At 59.5% G+C, this 24,008-nt stretch overlaps 1 protein-coding gene across 2 annotated transcripts in view; it reads right to left on the minus strand.

The window, feature by feature from the left end:
- Positions 1-14,135: 14,135 nt before the first annotated feature.
- UBE3C (ubiquitin protein ligase E3C) overlaps positions 14,136-24,008 on the minus strand; it is a 109,053-nt gene continuing 99,180 nt past the window's right edge. For both annotated transcript variants that reach the window (XM_032840288.1, XM_032840289.1), the window contains 2 exons: positions 22,550-22,680; positions 14,136-14,929 (listed from right to left, as the gene is read on the minus strand). In XM_032840288.1, coding sequence (XP_032696179.1) covers positions 14,759-14,929; positions 22,550-22,680 — 302 coding nt within the window. In that variant the 3' untranslated portion in view covers positions 14,136-14,758. The remainder of the gene's footprint in view (positions 14,930-22,549; positions 22,681-24,008) is intronic.

A 24,008-nucleotide genomic window follows, 5' to 3' on the forward strand; every position in this document is an offset into this window, starting at 1 on the left:
GGGCCAGCTCTGTGCCCCAGGGCACTGTGGCAGGAACAGCCAGCGGTGGTGTCCCTTCTCCTGTGCACACTGGTCCTGCAGAGCTGTCTGCGTGGCCAAAGCCCCGGCAAGGTCACCCAGGGGGACACGGATCGGTGGGAGTACCGGCACGTCCCCCAGAAGGGACAGGAAGGACAGAGCACAGGTGCACGTGCGGACGGCTCCACCGCACGGAGTCTGCTGTCCACACGGCGGCGGGGGGTGGGGTGCCTCCGCCTTCGCCTGGGCAGGGGGCAGCCAGGGGAGGCTGGAAGGGCCAGCGGATGGTGTGCTCCTGGCCACTGGGCCGTACTAGGTGCACAGCGGGGGCAGGAGGGTACACACACTAACCTGGCTCTGGGGGCATGAGCCCCCCACCCCCTGCTTACACCTGTTGAAGGGTGACCCCGCCCAGGTGGGGAGGCACTAGGGGCTGTGCTGGGCTTGAGAGGTCCGGACGGACGGTGGAGTTTGTGCTGGGGCCTGGTCTCACAATGACTCCCCCCTCCTCAGGGGCTGTGGACACAGCGGAAGAGACACCACCCTGCCCAGCGGGCACCCCCCAGTATTGTTTGCGGGTGACTCGGGGCCTGACCTCCCTCCAAGCGCCCCAGTCCTTCCACGGCTCTGCTCACCTTCTTCCTTCTTATCTCGAGCCTGTGAAGGCTCCAGGCTTACCCCCTGGGGCCCCGCCAGACAAGCGGCCCCGGGCCACCTGGGGCAGACAGAGCTGACCCTGTGGCAGCCTTCCACCTCTGACCCCCAGGCTCGGGCTGTCTTCGCAAGACCCACATGACATCTGCCACCTGCTGCCTGGCCGGGCCGGATGGGACTGGGTGCTGCTCATGGGGCCCGTCTCCGGCCTCCCGCACAACCCCGGGACGAGCTGGAGGCTACCACGTGATCCTGCGGGGCCAGGAAGGGTCAGCTGTCCTGCCTGCTGGACCTGCCCGCCTGTTTATCTGCTGTGGACAGAGACCCGCTGTGTCCCCCTGCTTCGGCTCCCGTGCATGGACACTCGGGTGGACAGCCTGGGCGTGCCTGGGGTAATGGCCATAGTTTACCGTTGGCCTGAAGGTCCCACCTAACTGGGCGTCCCGCTCCTCAGGGTAGGGGGGAGACGCGAGCTCCCACTGGGGCTGGTCCCCCGGCCCTGACTCCCCAACAGAGACTTCCGGAAAGTGGGGCTGCACTTCCCCACTCGACCTGCACAGCGAGGGGCCCTCCCTGCCGCCAGCCCCCCTCTCTGTGACCCACAACAATCGGTACAGACAGCAGATGGCTTACTGTGCCCCACAGTTAATCTTCTGTTCCCCAGAGGGCGCACCGCGTGTCACAACCCCACGGTCCCCGCGCTGTCGGGTGCCAACACCTAAAGCCTGCCGGCTGGCGGGCTGAAAAGCTCTGGCAGGGCCGGGGTCCGGCAGGGAGGTGGAGAGCTGGGCTGCTGTGAGACCCCCTCCATCCATTCATGTGGCCTCCTGCCCAGGGCACTGGGGGGCTGGCTCTTCTGTGGTGGGGGTCCCGGCCTCATGGCCAGCCCGCAGCACCCCTGGTTTTCATCCCTCGGACGCCAGGAGCACTTGCCTTCCCCGGCTATGGCACCCAGAAGGGCCCCTGGCAGTGCCCAAGGACATGGTCGGACCCTGTGTGACCCTCCGGGCAGTGGGAGAGGCGGCCGCGTGCAGCAGGTCACGGCACCGTGGGCCCAGCGCCTGGTGCAGGGGAGGCTCTGTGGGACCTGTGGGTTCTGGAAGGCCTGTCTGGGCTGCGCCTGAAGGAGATCGGCGTAGACCCCCCTAGAACCAGCTGGGCCACACTGTCCTTGGCCAGGGGTGAGCCTGGGATGCCTGCCTCCAGCCCCCAGCCCAGGCACAGCAAGCTGCAAATGGCTGTTTTGGTTCCCAGTTTCCTGACCCGCGTGGGGAGGCGCCACCTGGTGGTCGTCCTGGCCGGCGTCATGGGGGCGACTAGGCCGCCCGCCCGCGGGCTGGAGCGGATCCATCCCCTGTGCTGACCTTGGTGGCTCTGCCGAATGTGGTCACTACCCAGTTCCAGGGTGACCTGGGCCTCGCTCCTCCGTCAGCTGGCGCGTGCCGCCTGTTTCCCAGTGTGGCCAAGAGCCGCGGACCCGCCACCCCCCACGGGGCCCAGAGCCATGCCCCCACGGGTCCTACACCTGGCCCAGTGCCCCGCACCCACACGGCCCGCACGGGGCTGAGCCGCGCCCCCGGGCCATGCCCGTCGCTGTCCATGGGTCTCCTGGCTCCCCGCACCCGACCCCGCGGCGGCTGAGCAGACCCAGGGCTGGCAGTGCACACCCGGTCCCCACCCCCACCCGCCCTCAGAATCCTCTGGAGGCTCCCCAGTTCTCTCAGGGCCAAGTCCCGGGCCCCGTGTTGGGGCAGCCCCTTCCTTGCCCTTCCGGCTCTCTGGCACATCGGCCCCTGGGCACAGCGGGCGCCCTCAGGTTTCAGACGTCAGCTCGCCCTTCGCTCGGGAAAGCTCCCTGACCCTGGACGGGGACCAGCCCGCCCTTTCTCTGCTCGCCGCCCACATCCGCAGGCACCGCGTCTGGCGGCTCCTGGAGGAAGCTCAGGGCCGGGCCGGGGTGGAAGGCGCGGTGGAGCATCGGAAGCCGCCCTCCGGGGCGCACGCGCGGGTCACAGGGGACACCTAGGGCACGCGGCTCTGCATCCTCGCAGCCATGGTCTTTGGCCCTGAAAGATCCTAGAGCCGAGGGTCCCACCCCTGGGGGACACAGCGCTCGGGGGTTCCCGCAGCCACCCGGCCCTCCTGGACACGGGACCCAGCTTCTGCCGCGTCCCTGACAGTCCGAGTGGACATCACGAGCTGAGGTGTTCACTGTCCCCGGGGCCAGACGCCTCACCTGGAGAACAGATGGCTTGAAGCAAGGCTTCCAAGTCGCACCAGGACACCGGTGGGGCGGGAGCCCAGAGAAGCGACCACCGCGTTTCAGCAGAAGAGCCTGGCACACGCGGCCCCCAGCGCGCCGGCCCCAAAGACCCTCTAACTGGGGGTCTACATGGCCTCGGGCGCTCACGATGGCCGCACTCGGACGGCGTTGGGATTGGGGCGCGTGCGGCCTTTATCCCTTTATACCGTACGCAGCACAGCTCTGATTTCATAAAAACAGCAGCCGAACCAAACAGCGAGGGGGCTCTGGGGGCTGGGGGGTGGGGGGCCCTGCCGGGGTGGCACCCGAGCCTAGACCGCCAGCCCCTCACCCTGTTGCCTCGGGAGGGGCCCTGGCCCCGCGAGTTGGTGCACGTGGTCGTTTTATAATCAGGGAAACTGAGGCCCAGAGCATGTGAGAGCCTGAAAAAATAGTAAAACATCAAAACCACCATCGAGACGCTGTAGGGATTACTCTGGGGTGTGGTGAGCTGAACCGCAGCCCCCACGGCATCAGAGCCGGGTCACTTCCTACGGCGACGGTCTGCAGAGGCGATGGGGTTAGGGGGTCGGGACGGGGATGTCATCCTGGACCATCCGGCAGGCCCGATGCTGTCACAGTGCCCTTCCCAGAGAAAGCAGGTGCGGGGGCCCCGTGGAGATGGAGGCAGCGGCTCTGACCACCGTGACGACAGTCACCATGAATGACCACGAAAAGGAGAGAAAACCGGAGACATGAGAGCCTCCGCTGAGACCCTGCACGTGACAGTTTCTCACTTTCTGTCTCCTGCAGAGCCGGGTGCAGATGGCCCTCCTCGGGGCTGACAGAGGGGGACGGTCTGTGACCCCTCCTGGCACTGGGGGTCCCCAGCGGGAGGGGCTCCTGTCACGTGAGGCTGGGTCGGCTGCCACTCTCCCAACCCATGGTGTCCCCTGCTCTGCTGGGGAAGGGCTGGGGGTCCCTGTGGGGACTGATCTCCTCCTGAGCCCGCCAGGGGAACAGCCTTCCTTCTACAGGGTCTGTTTCACGGGGCCATGTCACCAAAGCCCTGACGATGAACTGGGGTATTTCTCTTCTGAATGCAGGTCCCTGTTCATGAGGCGTGTCCCCCTCCTCTGAGAGGGCAGGGATGCCTCCAGGTGGGGCCAAAGGTGTGGCTGATGGAGGGCCTCACCTTGGTTGCCGCCGCCCCCCGCAAGCCCAGGACCCCAGGGAGGCCTGGGAAGGAGCATAGGGGACAAGGGCCAGGGGATGGGACGGGGGTGGGGTACCTGGGCCCGTTGCCGCGTCACTTACTTGGCACCCCCACTGGAGAGGGGTCCTGCCGTGAGCTTGTCGCCCAGCCCCACCCCTGTCACTAAGGCTGCACTCAGCGGGGGGTCACAAGTCTGAGTTTCTGGCTGGACCAGAAGAGGAATCGTCCAGCCCAGGGGCCCGGGGCAGGAGGGAGGGCCAAAGACCTCCTCTCCCATGTGTCCCGCGTTCACACATGGACTATGCTGGACACACCAGGATGGGCAACAGCCCCCCAGCCTCTGCAGGGCCCCCTGGGACACCTGGGCCCAAGGGTAGGAGGGCGGGTGGAGGGCAGTGAGGCCACATTCAGGATGCAGGGGAAAGAGGGAGGACACCCAGCCCCATCTCTCTGAAGACTGATTTCAAAGGGAGCAAAATCTGTCTGCTCCACAGGGGGTCGGCACTGCTGGGTCCAGGGTGTCGCTGTCCCCGGGAAAGCCTGGCCCCAGAAGTTCTGACCAGACATCCTGTGCTACCTCCTGGGGGAGGGTCCTCCCCTCCCTTTGAGTCCGTGCTGGTTCTGGCCAGGACCAGGTGGAGTTCTGGGTGCACATGTGTGCGCCGTGTGCATGCACACACGTGTACGTGAATGCGTGTGTCCGTGGCCTGCAGTGTGCGTGTTTGCGTGTGGCCCCAGCGCCCCCTGCCGGCCACATCTGGAACGACGCACAACCGCCCAGGCAGGGGTCTCTGGCAGGGAGGGTTGCGAGGCCCCGAATAGGAGGGCGGCCTGAGGCCCCTTCCCCACCAGCTCCCGCGTGAACAACGCTGCTGCCTGTCTGGGGCCAGCTAGACCCGCCTTCAGGACCACGGACGCACCTTCGCGGTCTCCTTCCTCCCACGCCCCGCGTCCCTCTGGACCTGAGCCCCAGGCGTGGGGCCCTCCTAGCCCGCTCTGGCACAGAACCGCCACCCTCCGGGAACGGCCGGACGTCCCTGCAGGGCTGAGAACCGAGTCCCTTGCGGGGCCCCAGGAGCACAGGCTTCACACAGATGCCTCCTTGGGCTCAGGGATGGCTTCTGCCCCTTCTGAGCGTGAAGTCACCTGGCGTCTGCCCTCTGGTCCTCAGGGTGCTGGCAGGCCGGGTCCCAGCACCTGGGGTGGGCCCTTCACCCGGCCTCGCTCTAGCAGGCCCCTGCGTGCCTCCGTCCCTGGCAGGGCCTGGCCCCCTTCCCTCTTGCAGGTGGCTGTGGGTGTCGGCCTTGTTGGCCACGGGCATGACCCTGCGCTGTGGGCTCAGGGGTAAACCGTGGACGTGACCTGACTCTGCGGCCACAATGTCGCCTGACCCTGGCCCAGGTCCTCCCTGAGCAGCACCAGACCAAGGACATTGGGCGTGTCATTCTCTCCTGGCTCCCGACACGGGTCTTCGGACATGCCCCTGTCCCCACAGGCACATCCCCCACATGTACCCCAACGGTTGGATCGGGGTGAGCCGAGTCCCTGCTCTGCTCAGAGAGTTAACAGACGGCGGGTCCCTTGTAGATGGGGACGAGCTCACGTCTGGAGGGCGGCTTGCATTCCGGCCTCACACGCCTGCATGGCTCACGACTGCCTCTCGCGTCTCCAGCAAGCTCCTGGCCCCGACGTTCAGGATCGGCTCCAAGGGACACAGAAGCCATCTCGCCGACATCCTGTGGAGTCACTGTTCCTGCCCAGCTGACCCCCCGTCCTTCCCCGGGGGGCCTGGTCCCCTGGGCCTCCGCCACCTGCCAGTGGCTCCCGCCCCCCTGGAGTGCGTGCCTCCCACCCCCACTCGTTGAAACTCAGATGCCCTCCGGCCAGCTCAGCCCCTGCCCTTGCACACCCCCAGCGCACACGGAGCCCCACTGAGCCGCCATCACTGTGCATGTAGCTGGCGGCAAATAGTTGCTGCGGCCCTGCTGGTTCTGGCTGTGGGAAGGGCCCTCCCGGATGGCGGGGAGCACAGTGGCCACAGGCCCAGGCTGCGGAGTGTCTCCTTCACGGACGTCGGGTGCTGCAGGAGGTCACAGGGGCCTCCTGGATGTGGTCAGGGCGGTAGTGCCCACGCCAGCACGGACACGGGCAGGCGCTGTAGGGACCACGGCCCAGGCCCAAACTGCCCTGGCTGATGCTCCGGGTCCCGCCCACGCAGCTAAAGGGCTTGTGCTCCACATGGATGGTATGGGTGCCCACGGGTGCCCGTGAGGCCCGTCTGGTCCCAGCCCACGTGTTCCAAAGGTCTTAGGGACTGGAGGAATCTGGCAGCCGCCGGAATGTCCTGTGCCTGGAGCTTGGGTCCGGCTGGATGACGTGGGTTAACACGGTTGGGCACAGCGGTGCTCGTCTCTTGTGCCTGGGGCTCGGGGCTGCGCTGGACCAGTCCCCAGGGGGCTGTGAGCTCAGCAAGGGGGATGCCATGTGCCTTCGCGACCGAGCCTGTAAAAACCCTGGACACCCGGGCTCCGGTGAGCGTCCCCGCCACAGGGGTCCAGCCCAGGGGCACCTGGAGGCTGGTGCTTCTCTGCCCAGGTCCAACCCATGTGCCTTCCCTCCGCTGGTCTAACCTGTGCCCTCCCGGTGTAGCGAGCCTGGCTCCGGGAGCTGTGAGTCCATCCTGTGACTCCCGGAGCCTGGGGGCAGTCTTGGGGACCCCGGCCAGGTGGGAGAGGTTGTGGCCATGACTTCAAGGGGAGGGAGGAGCCCAGGAGGGCCCAGCTTGAACGTGGAATCCTGGAATCCGAGATGCTCACACGTTAGGAGACAGTCAGTGTGTTCCAGGACCGCCCGAGGCCTCGTCTCCGGGGTGACCTCTTGTTATGAAACAGGATGCTTAGGTCTTTGATCCATAAAAATGTAAAAGATGAATTTCTCATCCTGTTTATTCCAGTTTTTTTTCTTGTTCCCATCCTACCCCATCTGCTTTCCTTCCTTCTTAGACATGCACGTGGGGTTCCAGCTGTGCTCACTGTGGGGCAGGGGCCCGGCGGCGTGGTCTGGGCATGGGGGGGTGCCCAGGGAGGGCATGGAGAGTGTGGTGGGGTGTTTGCATTTGGGTTGGGGAAGACGGACTTTGAAGAGCCCTGGAATAGCCAAGTGGGGCACCAAGTAGGCACGAGGGAAGGTAGGGCGCAAAGGGAGTTCCGAATCGAAGACCCACGTGTGAGACACTGGGGCATGGACAGGACATGGTGGCCGCCGGCACAGAACAGAGGCGGGCTAGGGCCGGCCCTCCAGGGGAGCCCAGCCACATGGCCAGCGGACACAGCTGGGGGACAGAGGGCCCCATGACCTGCCCGAGCCAGGGTGCCCCAGGCACCAGAGTAAGGGCGGGAGCAGTCTGGTTGGTGGCCAGAGGTCAGAGGTCAGGGTGCCAGCGAGAGGCTTCCTGCAGGCAGGGAAGGTGGCGGAGACCGGATGAGCCTGCGGGCGCCAGTGTGCTGTGTGCTCCGGCAGACGCCGAGGGCTCACCGGGACACGTCGCACGTTAACTTCTCACGGCTCTGGCCCCGGAAGCCCAGGACTGAGAGCACGGTGGACTGGGTGTCGGGTGAGCCTCTAACCGCTGGCGTCCGTCGCGGGGTGCTCACCAGGCAGGGTGCGGGGCGGCTCTGGCGTCCTCCGCTGACGTGGTTCAGCCCGTCGTGGGGCCTGCCGCAAGCACACAGGGAGCCGTGTCTCCACAACCAGCTTTATTCAGCAGAACAGCAACATCACAGCGGGTTCACGACTCAAAGCTCAACGACAGGGCGCCTGGGGGGCTCAGTTGTCAGGAGGCTGCCTTCAGCTCAGGTCCTGATCTCAGGGTCCTGGGATCGAGTCCTGCATCGGGCTCTCTGCTGAGCAGGGAGCCTGCTTCTCCCCCTCTCTCTGCCTGCCTCTCTGCCTGCTTGTGATGTCTGTCTGTCAAATAAATAAAATCTTAAAAAAAAAAAAAAAAAAAAAGCAAAACTCTATGACATTTCCTGAGAGTTCACTTGGCTTCTCACCCGTCACACACAGCGGAGCCCAAGACAGAGAGACAGGACAGACACGGGACGAGGATAAGAAGTCAACAAGCCACGAAAGAAGGCCGTGCGCGGGCGCGCAGGTGAGGGGCAGACCCGGCCGGGGAGGATCTCGGCTCCGTGAGAGACCCAGCGGGCACGGCCTGCGGGGCAGTGGCCCTTCCCGTGCGGGGACAGGGAGGGGCAGCATGGCGAGAGTGTGGCCCTGGTGGCGGTCAGTTCAGCGTGCCTGAGTGGAGCGGGTTCTCCAGCCCCGGCGCTGGCTGCGGGCCCCTCTGCCTGCTGGGATGACTCCGTCCTCGCCGCGCAGTTGCCTCCCCCGGGCCCCGCCGCACGTGCCGGTCCTGAGCGTGGTGGGACATGGCAGTACGCGGGAGCCGCTCAGTCTCCTGCAGGACCGGCGGAGGCGAGGCGGACGGGCAGCTCGGCAGGAGGAGGGCCTCCACGGACCCACGGCCGCCCAGGCGAGGGCAGAGACACGGAGGCTGGGGAGTCGGGGCGAGAGCCCACGTGGAGTCCGTCGCGGCTGGACCGGCTTCCGTTAACACCGTTCCAGGCGCTACTGTGCGCTGGGCACAATTTGGCTGAGAACCTAAAACTGCCCTAAATGTCTACTCGGAAGGAAACAGAGATGCACCAATGAGCTTCTGTCGCCTGTGCTTTTGGGGCCATGTCAAAAACAGCTGATTTTCTCACCCATCTGTGGGTGGACATTTAGGTTTTCTCCATCTTTCAACACCCACACACCAGGCTCCTGAACTGTGCCCCCGTCATGGCGTAAACCCGGGCCCGGGACGGCGGCTCATCTGCTAACTGGTGACGCTCTGAGCAGCGGAGGTGAAGGGACTTTAAACTTGATCTAAGACGTTCCATAAAAGCCTTGCTTTCTGTCCTGTCGTTCTAGGGCCAGCGCGTGAAGAAGACACAGCAGCACAGCCCCACTGGTTCTGCGACGAGGTTCAAGCTTCTTGACAGGTCACTAGCTCCTGACGGGTGCTGTCACGGAGAGAAACCGGGACAGACTCCGAGGGGTCCAGGGACGCACAGCAGTAACCCCACAGCTGCACCCGCCACCACCAGAGGGCGCGCGTGCGGCCTGCGGACCCACCGAGGCCTGGCGGCTACCGGCAACGGCAACGCCCCAGAGGGCAACGAAGCCCCCCGCTGGGCACTCGGCCGGGGAGTCCCCACGAAAGGCACAGCACCCCAGAAGGATCTGTCCTGGGGCCAAAAGGGCAGGGCGGCCTATGAAGAGAACCGAGCTCTCGCTGCTGTTGGCAAAGGGTCTCCCATTGGGGCCCGAGGATTCACATCCGCACGTTCACTTGAAACCCGCTTCGGTTGGCAAAGCCTTTCTTGATTCACAAAGCGGCTTCATTCCACAAGGATCAGAGCTGCTGGCTGTGCGCTAGGCATTATTCCGGGAGTTGGAACAGTGCCGTTGGCACAAACTCCTACCCCCGTGACACTTACACGCTAGTGGGGAGGGGACGGAGGAGGACGGCGCGGAGGCCATCACACATCAGACGGAACTAGTGCCACCGAGGACGCTGTGAGTGAGTGAGGACAGGCCACGATGGGCACAGGGAGCGGTGGCAGCTTTTAGTAAGTGGTAAGGAAAGACGACACTGAGCAAAGAAGTGCCTGAAGAGAGTGCGGGGGCACCTGAGTGTCTGTGGTAAGAGCTTTCATGTACGGGGAGCGAGTGCAAAGGCCCTGAGGCCAGGGGCAGAAGCCAAAGCAGCCAGTGGAGCCCAGTGAGCAAGAGGGAGGGATCGAGGTACTGTCACTAAGGGCTTCGCCTCTGACTCTGATAGAGGAGGACTGGCTTAGGACCCATGGTTTCCTTCGGCTACTGAGTTAAAAACAGACTAGAAGTGACCAAGGACAGGAGCAGGGGGACCTTGGAGAGGCACCAGCACAGCCAGGCAAACCCAAGACTAGGGCTCAGGACGGGAGGCGGCAGAACGTGGTGAGGAGTGGTCGGTCTGGCCGTGGCAGGAGCAGTGCTGGCAGGAGGCACAGGGTGGCAGGTGACCTGGGGCCCAGGCGGGGTTCGGCGGGTGTCTTGGGCTCACGGAGTCTGGGTCGAGGGGGGAGTGGAGGCACAGGGGAGTCCTGTGGACACAGACGCAGTATATAACTGTTGTCTGCGTCTGGACTGGGACCCCCAGATATACCTGCTCGAGTGTGTGTGTGGGGGGGTGGGAGCCACAAGGGGCCACTGCCCGGCTTGTCTCCCAGGAACCCTGTGTGGGGCACCTGCGCTGGAGGGAACCAGCCTTGCTCCGCAGCAGAGGGCCCAGTACTGCCCAGAACGGAGGAAACGGATCCCACACAGCTGGCAGGTGTGGGGACACTCCGCAGCCCTGCCCTGAAGCGCTTATCAACTCTAGACTCTCCGAAGTGACGTCATTGTTTCCTGGCAGCCACCCAAGGACTGTCTGGGACACTTGAAAAAATGCAGACTGGTAAGCGCCCCCGGACCAACCTGTTCAAGCTGGGGACCCTGATCTGGGGCGAGCCTGCATTCCCTGAGAGTGAAGGACGGACCTGCTCGGCGCTCCGCGCTTCCCGACTTCCCCATTGCAGGGCTCGTCTGGCGCACTGCTCTGCTGCTGGGAGGGAAAGTACAGAGGTGCTGGGGTGAACGGTGGGCCCCCAGCAGAGGTCCGCGTCCTCAGCCCTAGGGCCTGGGAAGGCAGCCTTACGTGGGAAAGAGGACTTTGCAGGTGGGATCACGCATCTTGAGATGGGGTCACTCCGGGTTCCTCATCGGGCACCCGACAAGTGCAGGCAGAGGATTGACATGGGCAGGAGACACGGCCAGGGCAGGGATGTGGCAGCAGACACCAGGAGGGGAAGAGGCAGAGAACAGGATCCTCCCTAGCGAGAGCCGGGTTGGGACGCCTCCGGGCCTCCCGCACAGAGGACAGAGGCTGCTGTTCCCGCCACCCGTCCGGGGTCATGTGACGGCAGCCACAGGAAGCTAATCAAACATGAGATGAATGTTCGTGACGAACACGGGGCAATGCATATGGCGGGACCCTCCGGCTGGCTCTCTGCTCTCGGGTCTCGTCTGTCCAGCAGCCACTTACCGCCCCACCCCAACTGCTCCAGAGAGCGCCGTGTCCAAGCAGAAGCTTCTGGAAAGCTCAGCAGGCTGCAGGCTCACCCAGAATCAGAATGTGTGCTCTTGCCCGCAGCTCTAGCGGTCGGCCCACCGGAGCCCCAAGAGGTGCTCAGACCCCATGTCCCCACTTGACCGCACACATGATCTCACCTCCAAGGCAAGCTCAAGGTCACCAGAAGGCTGCCCTCTGCTTTGACTCTGGAGGGAGGGAGAACACACGAGGCCCTGAGCGTCTGCTCCCCCGCGCTCGCCCCAGAGCCCAGTGAGGCCAGCGGTGGGGGCTCCCCGGGAAGGTGAACGGACCTTCGGCTCACTGAGTGCTGACCGCGGAGGAGCCACCCCGACTCACGCAGCGGGCTGTGAGTCGTCCCCAACACAAGCGAGGGATGCTCCTTTCCGAGAGGCGCTCAGAGGCAAACGGGGAGCCGTCCCCCCACGGCAGGAGCGGAGGGGAGAGAAGACAGACGGGTGACTGTCCTCCGCCCGCCTCTGCGGAGGACAGCGCGACAGCGCCTGACAGGGCAGCGTGCTGCTTCCCAAGGCCTGGGTTGGACACTGTCGTCCGTGTCTGCAGTTGGTAGATGTGGCATCAAACCACGCGAAACCAGGCTAAAGTGAGATTTTACTGCACGTCCCTGCGCAACGCGGCTGGGAAGCCCAAGTACCTAACCATCCCCATTTCACACACCAGCGGAGGCACCAAGTACTCAGGCTCTACGAACTCCCCTCAGAATCTTCTGGAAGCAGGGAGCTTTGCATGGCCCACAGCCCCGGAGCACACAGGCGTCTCCCACCCGCAGCCTGCGGAGGCCGGCACAGCGCCAGGAGACGCCTCTGGACGGCGGAGAGCGCGCTCACCGGCACACACCTTCGCCTGGGGACAGAGCTGTCGGCGAGGCCGCGTCCTGCGCGGTACCACGTGGCTGTCAGTGCAGACGGGTCAGTACTCACTCGGAATGCCTCCCGGGCCAGAAGAGACGAATTTCAAAGCGCGGACTGTTCTGTTTCTGAGCTTCTGTCTCGGCTGCAAGAGGTCAGCGGGGCAGCAGCTCTGGCCGGCTTCTTCAGGCTCTTCCCGTTCTACTTGCATCTCCGTGTGCCTTTGGCTGTTTCTCTCTTTAAAGTATGAGGCGGCTTCAGTACGGGATTCTGTCAAGCTCCCACTCCCGTTGGGGAAGCTTCCGGAGCCCTTCCTGTGCTCCAAACCCCGTGAGCATCCGTGGGTCTGCGAGGCCCTGGCTCGGTTCCCCATCGCTGCCGACCGTGTGCCTGCGTCCGCGCGCGCGGCTGCCGCGGGCTCCGTGGAGCTCGGCCGGGCCGTGCAGAGGTGCTCCCGCGAGTCGCCGGTGGGACGGTCACCGACACCGAGGACGGCCAGCCAGGATCCACCTGCAGGCAGGTGTGAGAAGCACCAGGACCAACCCCCCCTTTACCTCAGCCCTCCGGTTTGCGCGTGAAACCGCCAGCAGCAAACAGAGCAGGACGCTACGCAGCGAGGCAAACAAAGCACAGAAGGAGAGTCTTCCTGCACGTGCGGCTCTTCTTACCAGTGTCTTGCTAACCGCACGGAGAGCCGTGGGAAGGCGGCGTCCCTCCCGGGCAGGGGCTCTGGCCGGCTGCAGCCCCGGGGAGGGCAGCCCAGCAAGCGCCAGGAGGGCGCTCCCAGGTCTGCCGGGGGCAGCGTGTCTGTGCAGGGGTGGCGGGCTTCCTGTCCGGCCTGGCGGGTCTCCGCATAGCCACGGGCTGTCCTTCCACCTCGTTACCTGACGTCACATACACGCCCGGGAGAAACGATCATTCCAGTAGCGAACCACAATGATTTCGGGGGACTCCAACACAATCTTGGGGAAAAAAACATTTAATGCAAATATTTAACCACTGAAACATACAAATAAATAAATAGGCTCAGGAGGGCTGAAAAAACCCAAGTAAGTGTAACTGCAGCCCCCTTCAGTCCCGGATAGCCCACTTCCAAAATACTGATAACAAAATGCAGAGAAGGTACAGAACGTCCAACGTAAACCAACCTAAAATAAAGATAAAACCAAGGACAAACCCTAATTATTTTATTTCCGTATATCAAGACTACAAATAGCATTTAAACACTTAATTTATTATTCAAATTATGAAATTATACATTTTGTTTTGATATGGTCATTGTCTTAAAAGTGTCATTCAGTTTCCCCGCATTTAAAAGCATATTGCTAATTCTGGTCAATTCCATAGGACAGCCCACAGCCCCAGTGACAGGAAACGCTAGGTGAGGCAGAGGGAGGTCAGAGCCAGAGCCCTCAGGCCCCCCGCGTCAGCGAGGGTCAGTCTGGCTCTCCCAGCGGGTGCTCAGATGCACTCTCCGCTCTCAGAGACTGAAATCACCCAGCAACAAGGTAGGTCCTGATAAAGTGCCTTTTGAAGAGAGTCACCACCACCCCTCCCCCCGGACACGTGACTAGGGCTGTCCAGTCTTCCTCCGGAGCAGCACCGTCGAGAAGCAGAGGGTGCAGAAGCCTGGTGCGCTGCCCAGGGACCGGGGAGAGGGGCGGGTGCGGCCCCGGGGTGCGGAGGACGGGCGGCCTCGAGGTCCCGCCACAGCAGGCCGTGCCCAGTGCAAAGCCGCAGCCCGCCACTTTGGTTCAAGTGACTCAGATCGATGCCAGTGTCTGCTCTCCCCAAGCCGCCGCCGATCACGGGTCACACGCGCTGCAGGACAGGCGAGCCCCTCCCCTCTCCCGCAAGCCCGCAGCCGCGCCGTGGAGCTGGACACGGGAGGACGACGTCCGCCCACACCCCCACAGGAATAGCTGGACCGGCACGATGCGGTCAGCGTAAACCAAAACAAGCATGCTAGTCCCGTTCAGGGGAATGGCTTAAAAAGCACAAATAAAATATTATCATTGCTGTGTATTTTCCAAACCTAACCACTTTGGGAAAAGGCAGCAGGAGAAAATGCCTTTAGTTTGAACAATCAGGACTGTAAACAATTCCGCCACACGAGAAGCAGGAGCCCCGAGAGGATGCGCCTCCAGCTCTCAGACCCGGCGTCTCTGCAGACAAGCACCCGCGCTGCGGCCCCCCCGGCCCCCCCAGCTCAGGAAGGGCTCAAGTCCACTAGCAAAGCCAAAGCTTCTTCTTTGGTTAATTTCACTGAGTTGCCACTAGTCTTAAAACCGTGCTCCTCTCGGCACAGTCACTACAGTAGCCACATGGCACGTAACATTTGTGAGTCTACGTTGTCGGAAAAGCAGTGTCCATCTAAGTGAGTGACCATGACTTCACGGACCATCTGGAAAACGAGGAGGGGGGGAGGGAGGGACAGGGTGGGGGCAGGAGAGCTGCAGGAGTCCGGCCCCAGCGCCCTCGCGGCCGGGGATGCTGCCCGCAGTGCGGGCCCTGGTCACTCCTCAGGGGGTGGTGCCCGCGTCCGCTCAGCTCAGCTCGAAGCCAGCAGCGCACTCGATGGCGTAGAGCAGCTTACTGCGCAGGAGCTCCTCGTCGTAGAACTCAGGCAGCTTGAGCAGGTTCATGCAGGTGCTGGCCGTGGGCAGCCGCTCCAGGTCGGAGCCTCCGTTGTGGATGCAGAACGCGGGGTACAGCTCCTGAAAAGATAGCAGGCGTGCAGGACAAGGCCTTAATGGGCGGCCCCTGGATGGACTTTTAAAAGCACACAAAACCCGCCTGCTCCAAACAGGAAAACGCTGTGGTCACATTTTCCCAAAAGACATCTGGTTTCTGACAGCTCTAGACTGAGCTCTGCGGGATGGCAGATACTGGGCACCACGCTTTGTGCGTGAGAAAGGGCGAGAAGGACATCCACTCACGGGAAACAGAACCTCTCCACCGAGCAGGGCCTCCACGGTTGTTTTAGTCTTTTAAAAACTTGTTTGAAATTCAAGAAGGCATGAGTGTGAAGACTTGACCGCAGGCGGCTGCTGGCCTGTGTCAGAACAGACAGAAGCCCCCGGGGGAAGGAGCAGGGGGAGGGACAGTGGCAGAGCACGTCTTCTCCAAACTCAGAGCCACATGGATGTCCCAACAGAAAAAAAAACAAAAACCAAACCAAAAAAACAAATTCATTCAAATGGGGAGGAAAACAGGGATCTTAAAATATTGAAAGCAAAATGAAACAAAGGAAGCTACACATTGGTGGCTTAATCACACAGCGAGGCATTGTTCTGAGTGTTTTTTTTTTTTTTTTTTTTTTCTTTTCTAGATTTTATTTATGGGCACCTGGGTGGCTCCGACAGTTAAGCGTCTGCCTTCAGCTCAGGTCATGATCCCAGGGTCCTGTGATCAAGCCCCCCATCGGGCTCCCTGCTCAGTGGGAAGCCTGCTTCTCCCTCTCCCACTCCCCTGCTTGTGTTCCTCTCACTGTGTCTCTGTCAAATAAATAAATAACATCTACTAAAAAAATAAAAAAATACAAAACTCCGTTATGAAGAACTGAGAAGAGAAATCAGAGGCTGAAAAGTCCATATTGTTTACAACCTCACATCTGTTGGGACAGCTACGATCAGAAAACCAGAAAGTAGGGGCACCTGGGGGGCTCAGTCATTCAGCGTTTGCCTTCAGCTCAGGTCATGATCCCAGAGTCCTGGCGTCAAGCCCCACGTAGGGCTCCCTGCTCAGTGGAGAGTCTGCTTCTCCCTCTCCCTCTGTGCTCCCTCTATCAAATAAATAAAAACATCTTTAAAAAAAGATTTTATTGGGGTGCCTGGGTGGCTCAGTGGGTTGAGCCTCTGCCTTCGGCTCAGGTCATGATCTCGGGATCCTGGGATCGAGCCCCGCATCGGGCTCCCTGCTCAGCGGGGAGCCTGTTTCCTCCCCGCTTTCTGCCTACTTGTGATCTCTCTCTGTCAAATAAATCAATAAAATCTTAAAAAAAAAAGTTATAAAAAAAGATTTTATTGATTTATTTGAGAGAGAGGGCTCGAGTGTGAGCAGGGAGCCCACCAAGCGCCCCCCGCCCGCCCCCGCGGTGTTGTTCTGAAGCCACGCGGTGTTCCGTAGAACTGGCGCCCATCTACGCAGAACGCCCCAGAGTGTGGGACCCGAGAACTCACTAGGAGATGAAGCAAAGGAGCAAATGAAAACCACAACTATCACTAGTAAAACAAAACCCAAATGTAAAATAAAAAATAAAAACCTTGGAAGTCTAAATTTGAATTGGAAATGTCAGTCTGAACTTGTGATGTGATTTTCTCTTGGGGAAAAACCCACCCGTTTGCGAGCGCTGTCCGCGGCGTCCAAGCCTGGAAACGACGACCGCGTGCGACGACCAACAGCTGGACGCGCGGGTTTCGGCTTCTGCGGACCCACTTCTCACGGGAAGGACCCGGGGCTCCCCACGGAGCCAGGAGACCCACCTGACGAGCGGGGCCATGTGCCAGCCCACAAAGCCACCCTGAAGTCCCCAAACGCGGGCCCCGATCGCAGTCCCGGCCCGCAGGCACTCGCTCCGAGGGAAGGGGACGCCTGCAGTGGCCGAGGCACGCGGTGTGCTGAAGCCACGGGTTTGTGGTGGCGGCACAGGAGCCAAGTGGACGGCTGCCCCGGGCGCTGGCTCACCCCGGGTCCTGGGAACCGGCAAGTGAACAAGGATCACGGCTTATTCGATCATCTCTGCATGGAGCCCTCGGCGTGACCCATGAACTGGTGAGAAAAAATAAACTTTTCTTCACAGGCAATGCCAGCTGGGACATGAGGAGACGTTGCAGGCATCAAACGGCTGCTTTACCGGCGCAGGACGGGAGGGATCTGGGGGCGGCGGCGAGGGGCGTCTGCAGCCCGCGGGCCCGGCCCACCCCACTCCCGCCCCGGCCTGACCCGGCCCCTGGCCGGCGCGACGCTGGAGTGCAGATGATGTCACCCATGCGACGCTAGTGCCAGGAGAGAAATTCAGGTCTGGAGGCTGCGGACCCTCTAGCGACCAGGTTCACAGGACGGACAGAGGAGCGACCCAGCCCCTCCGTGAACTCAGGGACCAGGGACAAGAGAAGGGGGCGCAGACAGGTGGCTCGCCTGTCCCGGGGGCACTGGCGGACAAACTCTCCGCAGCCTGGCCGCCGGCCCCCGAGCGCTGCGCTGGGGTCTTCCGCACAGGCCCACGGAGGTCTGAGCACCGAGAGAGAACGGCTCCTCCCGCCCCACTCTAAGTCGGAGGACATCAGCACACTCCGGACACTGTCGTGGACCTCGGTCACCGTCCACGTGCTCCTCTGGCTCCACGCTCTTCCCTCCTGCTTTTCTGTGGCTGTGCGGCGTCCTACCGGATGTGGCGCGGCCCCTCTGGCCCACGGACGGTCGCGTTATTTCTTAATTTTACAAACTAAAAGGGGTGAGGGGACGGGCTACGTCCCCTCACCCCCGTGCAGGCGCGAGTGCCCGCGGGTAACTCGACCAGGCAGGCCGTGCACGGAGCTCTGCGGCGGCCACAGTAACCGCACCCGGCCTTGGCGCGGTCCGTGTGTTCGCCTGCAACAGGAGCCCGATAACGGGGCGGCGGCCACCGTCCCGAAAGCCTGACTCTGCCAACGCTCGGGCAAGCATGCTTTTAGCTCCGGTGCTAAGGGATTTCAGACACGCTGCCAGAGCCTGCACCCCTCACTGCACCGGGAAACGGGGGGCCCCCCACAGGTGCCTGGCTGGTACCTGGAGTAGATGGTTTCTCCTCGGGGTCAGTGCCCTGTACACTGTCACAGGTTTCCTCCTCAGAGCTGTGACAAGACACCTGTGCTTCCAACACCAGAGCCAAAGCTCACTCGGACGGTGGCAGGCACCTTCTCGCGCAATCCCCCTCCTTCCTGACTCCCCGCGAGGCCAGCCTGGACGGACAGCCCTGACCTCCCTCCCAGGACGGCGTCCTAAGCAGACAATCCAAGACACAGATCATGACTCACACACAAGGAGGTTCCTAGCCTCGTAAGGAAGGAAGAGTTGTAATCAATTAATAAGAAACAGGAAGTCAATTGTGGTAAATGTGCAGGATGGGACATTACAAAATTTATTAAAAATATTTCAAGTACCTGCTTCCTCCCCCCTCTCTCTGCCTGCCTGCCTACTTGTGATCTCTCTCTCTCTGTCAAATAAATAAAACCTTAAAAAAAATTTTCAAAGATGTTTTAATATGAAGAAAAATGATCCTGATGTAACGCTGAGTGGAAAAAAAGCCTATCGAACGGAGCCACATTTTGCTTAAATTATAGTCAAGAATTATGATTGAAGAGCATAGAAAATAATTCCCTACGAGCCACCATCATGGAAATGAGAGGACAAAACGGGAGCGATGCCCCCGCTCAGGTGAGGCCCTGGGAGGCACCTGCACCCGTCGCCCAGCCGGCCCGGACGGCTTCTCGGCGGGTTCTGCCTCGCTCGCAGGCTGAATTTAGCACGGACCTCACAACGCGGGCACGGCTGGGACGGAGCGGCCCACGCAACACTGACTGCAGACTTACACGCTGCGCATCAGCCCAGGTACGTTTCTCACTGCTAAACTGAAAGCTTCATTTAAACAGTGTATGTGGCATATAATTTGTGTGTTAAAACCACTGTCTTTTAAAAATTATAGTTCATATGCTATTTTAAGTGTCTCATAAAAGTGTCAGAACAGGAACCAAAAGAGAAACAGAAAGCACTTTAATTACATTTATTATTTCACATTCTGACTACATGGAGCACAGTTAATTTTCTCAAATGCTTGAATAATCTAAGATGAAAACATCACAGTTTTGAAATACAAAAGGACCTCTGAAGGCAGAGCCAGCGGGCACAGGGAAGGTGAGTGACCGGCTACATGGTGGGAGCCTGAGACACGTTTTGAATTAAATGCCCCATTTCAGCGTTTCTTTCATAATGCTAATTGAATTTCCTCCTTGGAGTCTTAAAAGTAAAAAAAATGAAGTTCTTCAGTGAAATCTGAGTCAAGGGCACCGCGTCGTGCATAATTAAACAGAGCACAACGGGAATTTGCATTAATTCAGAGTGAGAAAAATCATCAATTTGTTACGTGGCCCGATGGCAACTTAACAATTTTCTACAGCACTTTAATGATTTTTTTTGTCGGTAACAATCACATTCACTGAACATATTAAACTTTAATTAGCTTTAGCAGACGCTATTCTTCTCCAATAATGCGGCACTGAGTTTTGTAACTTTAAATTATGCAGGTTTGCCTTTGCTCCTTACGGCACTTGGACTGAAGGACACTCTTGCGTGGGCCTGCCGAGCCAACTGGAAAGCACAAATACTAAGGTGATTTCTTCCACTCTGGAGTCTAACTTAGGACAAATGCAAAGATATCTGAAAACTCTAAACTAAATTTTACATTTAGTATATTTTAGATCCTTGGGAAAAAATCTTAAACTAGGAAGACTGTCTCATAGCTCCACAAAGAATTTTTCATGGTCCGATGACAGCTCAGTCATGACTGTGTGGGGTCACTAAGAGGGGACCAGAGCGTTCTCACTATGACTCCATGTGGGACTTCTCTTTTTTTTAAAGTTTTATTTATTTCTTTGTCAGAGAGAGAGAGAGAGAGAGAGCGAAGCAGGGGGAGTGGCAGGCAGAGGGAGAGGGAGAAGTGGGCTTCTTGCAGAGCAGGGAGCCCGATACGGGACTCGATCCCAGGACCCTGCGACCATGACCTGAGTCGAAGGCAGACACTTAATGACTGAGCCCTCCAGCTGCCTCTCTATGTGGGATTTTAAAACCTAATGTAAAGCCCCTCACTTCTCCTTTCCTTTAAACTTGCAACACTCTCTCAGGCCTTTTAACACATTCTCCTCCAGTTCCCAAATCTCTGGAACCTTCCCCTTCCAGCAACACCCCTAATTCTTACGGGCCCTCGACGAAATTTGTCAGGAGCCGGCAGAAATCTCTGGGTCCTCCTCTCGGTTTTGATGGGGGTGGGCCTTCCAAATCTCCTTTCACGGAACTAGGTCCTTACTTTCCTTACGTCTAGGTTTGGTGTCATTTTGAAGATTTTAGAAGCCTGGTCTCTCATAATAAAAGGTTGCTGATAAAACTATCTGATCGTTACTACAATCTTAGCATGTATCATATGACTGTTTACATGACCAGATGATAAAACTTGGCCCGCAGAAGGTCCTTTCCTTGGTCCCATCGGTTGGCGCACCGCCCCCTCGTCCTTCCCGCTCTCCAGGCCCCAACAGGGCAACATCCCCAGACTTCATGACATGCCCATGAGGAACCAAACGGCAAAGCTGTGTTTATTCCAGGCTGCTGCCTGGTTTTCCTCAGAGTCACAGAGGCCCGGTTTCCTGTGCGGTCACGTGGGCCAGTGCTCGACACCGTGCAGCTGGCCCAGCCCGGGCCGGTTCCACAGCGAGCCTGAAACGTTGCTCACTTTCTGAGTCCCTGCTGAGGGGTGCTGCTGGTATGCAGCAGGGTTTTTCAACCCAGTCTGGAAGTTCTCCCCTTAACAGATGAATTTATTCTACGCCCCTTGTAATGGTTCAGCTCTCTCATTAACGTCCCGTGTCTACTGCAGGATTCTGAGTGTTTTCTGTGTCTGACTGACGAAGTGGCTTCCGTTTGCCTTGCTGGGCACGCTTACTTCCTACCTTGGTACTTTGCAAGACAGAGCGTGATTTTTAGTTCTGGTTTTGCTGAAAATGACTCACGGCTTCCAAACTACAGTAGTCGCACAAGTCCTGCCCGCACGCATGCCCCTCCCGCTTCTCCCCTCCACGGCTCCGGCTCCGGCGGTCCCACTGGGTGCCACACGGAGCTACTGACGGTCAACTTTTTTTTAAGACTTCTAAAAAAATTTTTTTTTAAAGATTTTATTCATTCATTTGACAGAGATCGCAAGTAGGCAGAGAGGCAGGCAGAGAGAGAGGAGGAAGCAGGCTCCCCGCTGAGCAGAGAGCCCGATGCGGGGCTTGATCCCAGGACCCTGAGATCATGACCTGAGCCGAATGCAGAGGTTTAACCCACTGAGCCACCCAGGTGCCCCTAAAAATTTTTTTAAGTAATCTTTATACCCAATGTGGGGCTCGAACTCACAACCCTGAGATCAAGAGTCACATGTTCTACTGACTGAGCCAGCTGGGTGCTCCTACTGAGGTCAAAAAAAATTTTTTTTAAGATTTTATTTATTTATTTGACAGATCACAAGTAGGCAGAGAGGCAGGCAGAGAGAGGGGGTGGAAAGCAGGCTCCCCGCTGAGCAGAGAGCCCGATGCGGGGCTTGATCCCAGGACCCTGAGATCATGACCTGAGCCGAAGGCAGAGACTTAACCCACTGAGCCACCCAGGCGCCCCTCAAAGTAAAAATTTAAAGAATAACTCCTACCATATAACTCTTTGATTGAAGGTTCCCGGAAAGTACATGCCTCTCTGTTAAACCAGCACCGCAGAACTCCATGCTTATCTGAACTGACACGCTTCCCTATCATATATACACACACTGCTGTGTATTTTAAACTATTAACGTTGCTTTATTTTAATTGACAATGAATAAGGGAACCACTAACTATCCCCTGACTAAGTTTAATTGCTAAAGATATTAAGTTGAACTAATGAGGTAATCATCAATTATTGGAACTGATAAGTAACACAAAATAAGTTAACAGGGAACAACCAGGGAAAAATACACCCCTGACGCCTTGAACAAGGACGGTCTGAACTCCACGAGTCCACGTGCGTGCAGATGTTTCGATAAGCGCACATCTGTACCACAAAGGCGCCTTCCCGCTACGAGGGCCGCTCCCTGTTGTCTGGCCGCCTTCCTCTGGGGATGCCGTGTGCGAGGCACAGGCTCACCGGCTGCCCCGTCAAGAGCTGTTTGCAGTTAAGTTCTGGAAGCGTCAAGAGGTACCTGTGGATCTTCTCTGCGCGGTGGGGGTGCAGAGGTCCCCAGCTCTTCTGCTCCCCCTTTCCTCTCCCCAAACACCCTACCTCCCTGTTTTTAGCTTGTGCTCTCCTCAGCGAGGAGAACACGGAGGAGACGGTCCTTTACGTCCTGCCCTTTACGGGTCCCCAGCCTGGTCCCAGGCCATCGTGACCACAGCCGCCCTCACCTAACCCGGGACCCGCGCCAAGAATACGCGTGGTGACCCGCACATCAGGATCCGGCGGACACTTAGCGCCACAGGGACAGAAAGACCTGGCGCCGCACGCTGCACACCGAGAGGCAGTGCACGCATCAGGTCACCCGCGTGGCCCTTCCTGCTCCCAGCGGCGCCAGGGCCACCTACCTTGAAGCCCAGGAGAGGCGGGCGGGAGCAGCTCGTGACAAACTTGAGCAGCTTGCGCTTCTCCTCGTCCGTGAAGCCTTCCACAACCCTCCAGAAGACTCTGATGACCGGGTGGTCGGCCGAGTAGCCTCCTGTGGGGACGAGAACAGACGCGTCAGCGCAAACACGGACGCCGGCATGGGGCTGCCCCGGAAACGCAGAGCGGCTACCGGCGGGTGGCGCGGCCTCACCCCACCTGCCGGGGCTGGAGGCGACACCCTGCTCCCCAGACAGCTTGCTTCTAAGCAGGCCCCGCCCCCATGTGACCGGGCCAGCGGGTGGCCTGGTCACTCTGCTCCTCCTTCTCTGGGGAGACGACGCACGAGCAGGGCAGGGACAGCGCAGCTCTGAGGACCCAAACCTAAGGCTGGGGCGACGGTGAGCCTGGGCACAGCGACGCTGCAGAGGCGTCCGAGCGTTAACAACCAGACTCTGAGGGCAGACCCTGAACAACCAGGGACGTACACGAGAGCCACAGATCCGAAAACTTGTTTCTAACACACCCGGCTACTCTGCCCGCGTGATCTAAGCGTCTCGCCGCACTTCACCGCCCCCGCCCGGCCAGCAGCAGCCCCGCGCGTGCGACACCTGCTCTCGGCGCGATGGCAGCTCGCTACTCTTCATCTGGTTAAGTGCTTCCTAAAACCGAAATAATTGCTACATATTGTTCCCCCATTGTTAATACGCTACAGAAATAACATCGATAAAGTATCTTAAGTGCATTAATTGGCACCAAAATGAATATGATAATATTTTAAAGCCTATTTACTGGAATAGCAGAGATCACTAGAGGTCTCAGCTTCCAGTGTGGACGGGTGGTGCAAACAGCCCAAGACAGCTTCTTGGCAAAGGAAAGGCTGGACTGATTCCCTTTCTGTAAAATGATGACTGGAGCGTGGGGACAGAGTGACCTTAGGTATTCTCTGCCTTTACATAAACATTCGAGTTCAAACTTACAGCAGTAAAAACTAATGACAGAAGGGGGAGATACGTGCACACGTTTATGTACAGATAAATACATGCATATTTGTATATTTATGTCAGTGTCCGCAGACTCAGACGTGGGCAACCATGGCCGCGACCCCCCTTGGAACACCCCCACTTTCTCAAACGAATCCCACGTTCCCCGCAGACCACTGAGGCCTGCGGGCTCCGCACGTGTGCTCTCAGGGAGGCTGATGCACGTGGGGTAACAGGGCCGTGATGGGGCGCCTTCCCTGGCACCAGATCCAGACCCCGCCAGAGTGACCTTGCGGGAAAGCTGGGAAAACGGGGCCTTGCGGGAAAACAGGACTGAGAAGTCTGCATGGGGTTCTTTCTTCAAATCATACATTTCACCATTTAAACTTTCTTTTTTAAAAGATTTGATTTGAGAGAGCGTGAGAGTCGAAGAGTGGGAGGTATTTCACATAGGTTGAGT

Source organism: Lontra canadensis, unplaced genomic scaffold (assembly GCF_010015895.1).
Source record: "Lontra canadensis isolate GAN:19392208 unplaced genomic scaffold, GSC_riverotter_1.0 scaffold111, whole genome shotgun sequence".
Taxonomy (NCBI): Eukaryota; Metazoa; Chordata; class Mammalia; order Carnivora; family Mustelidae; genus Lontra; species Lontra canadensis.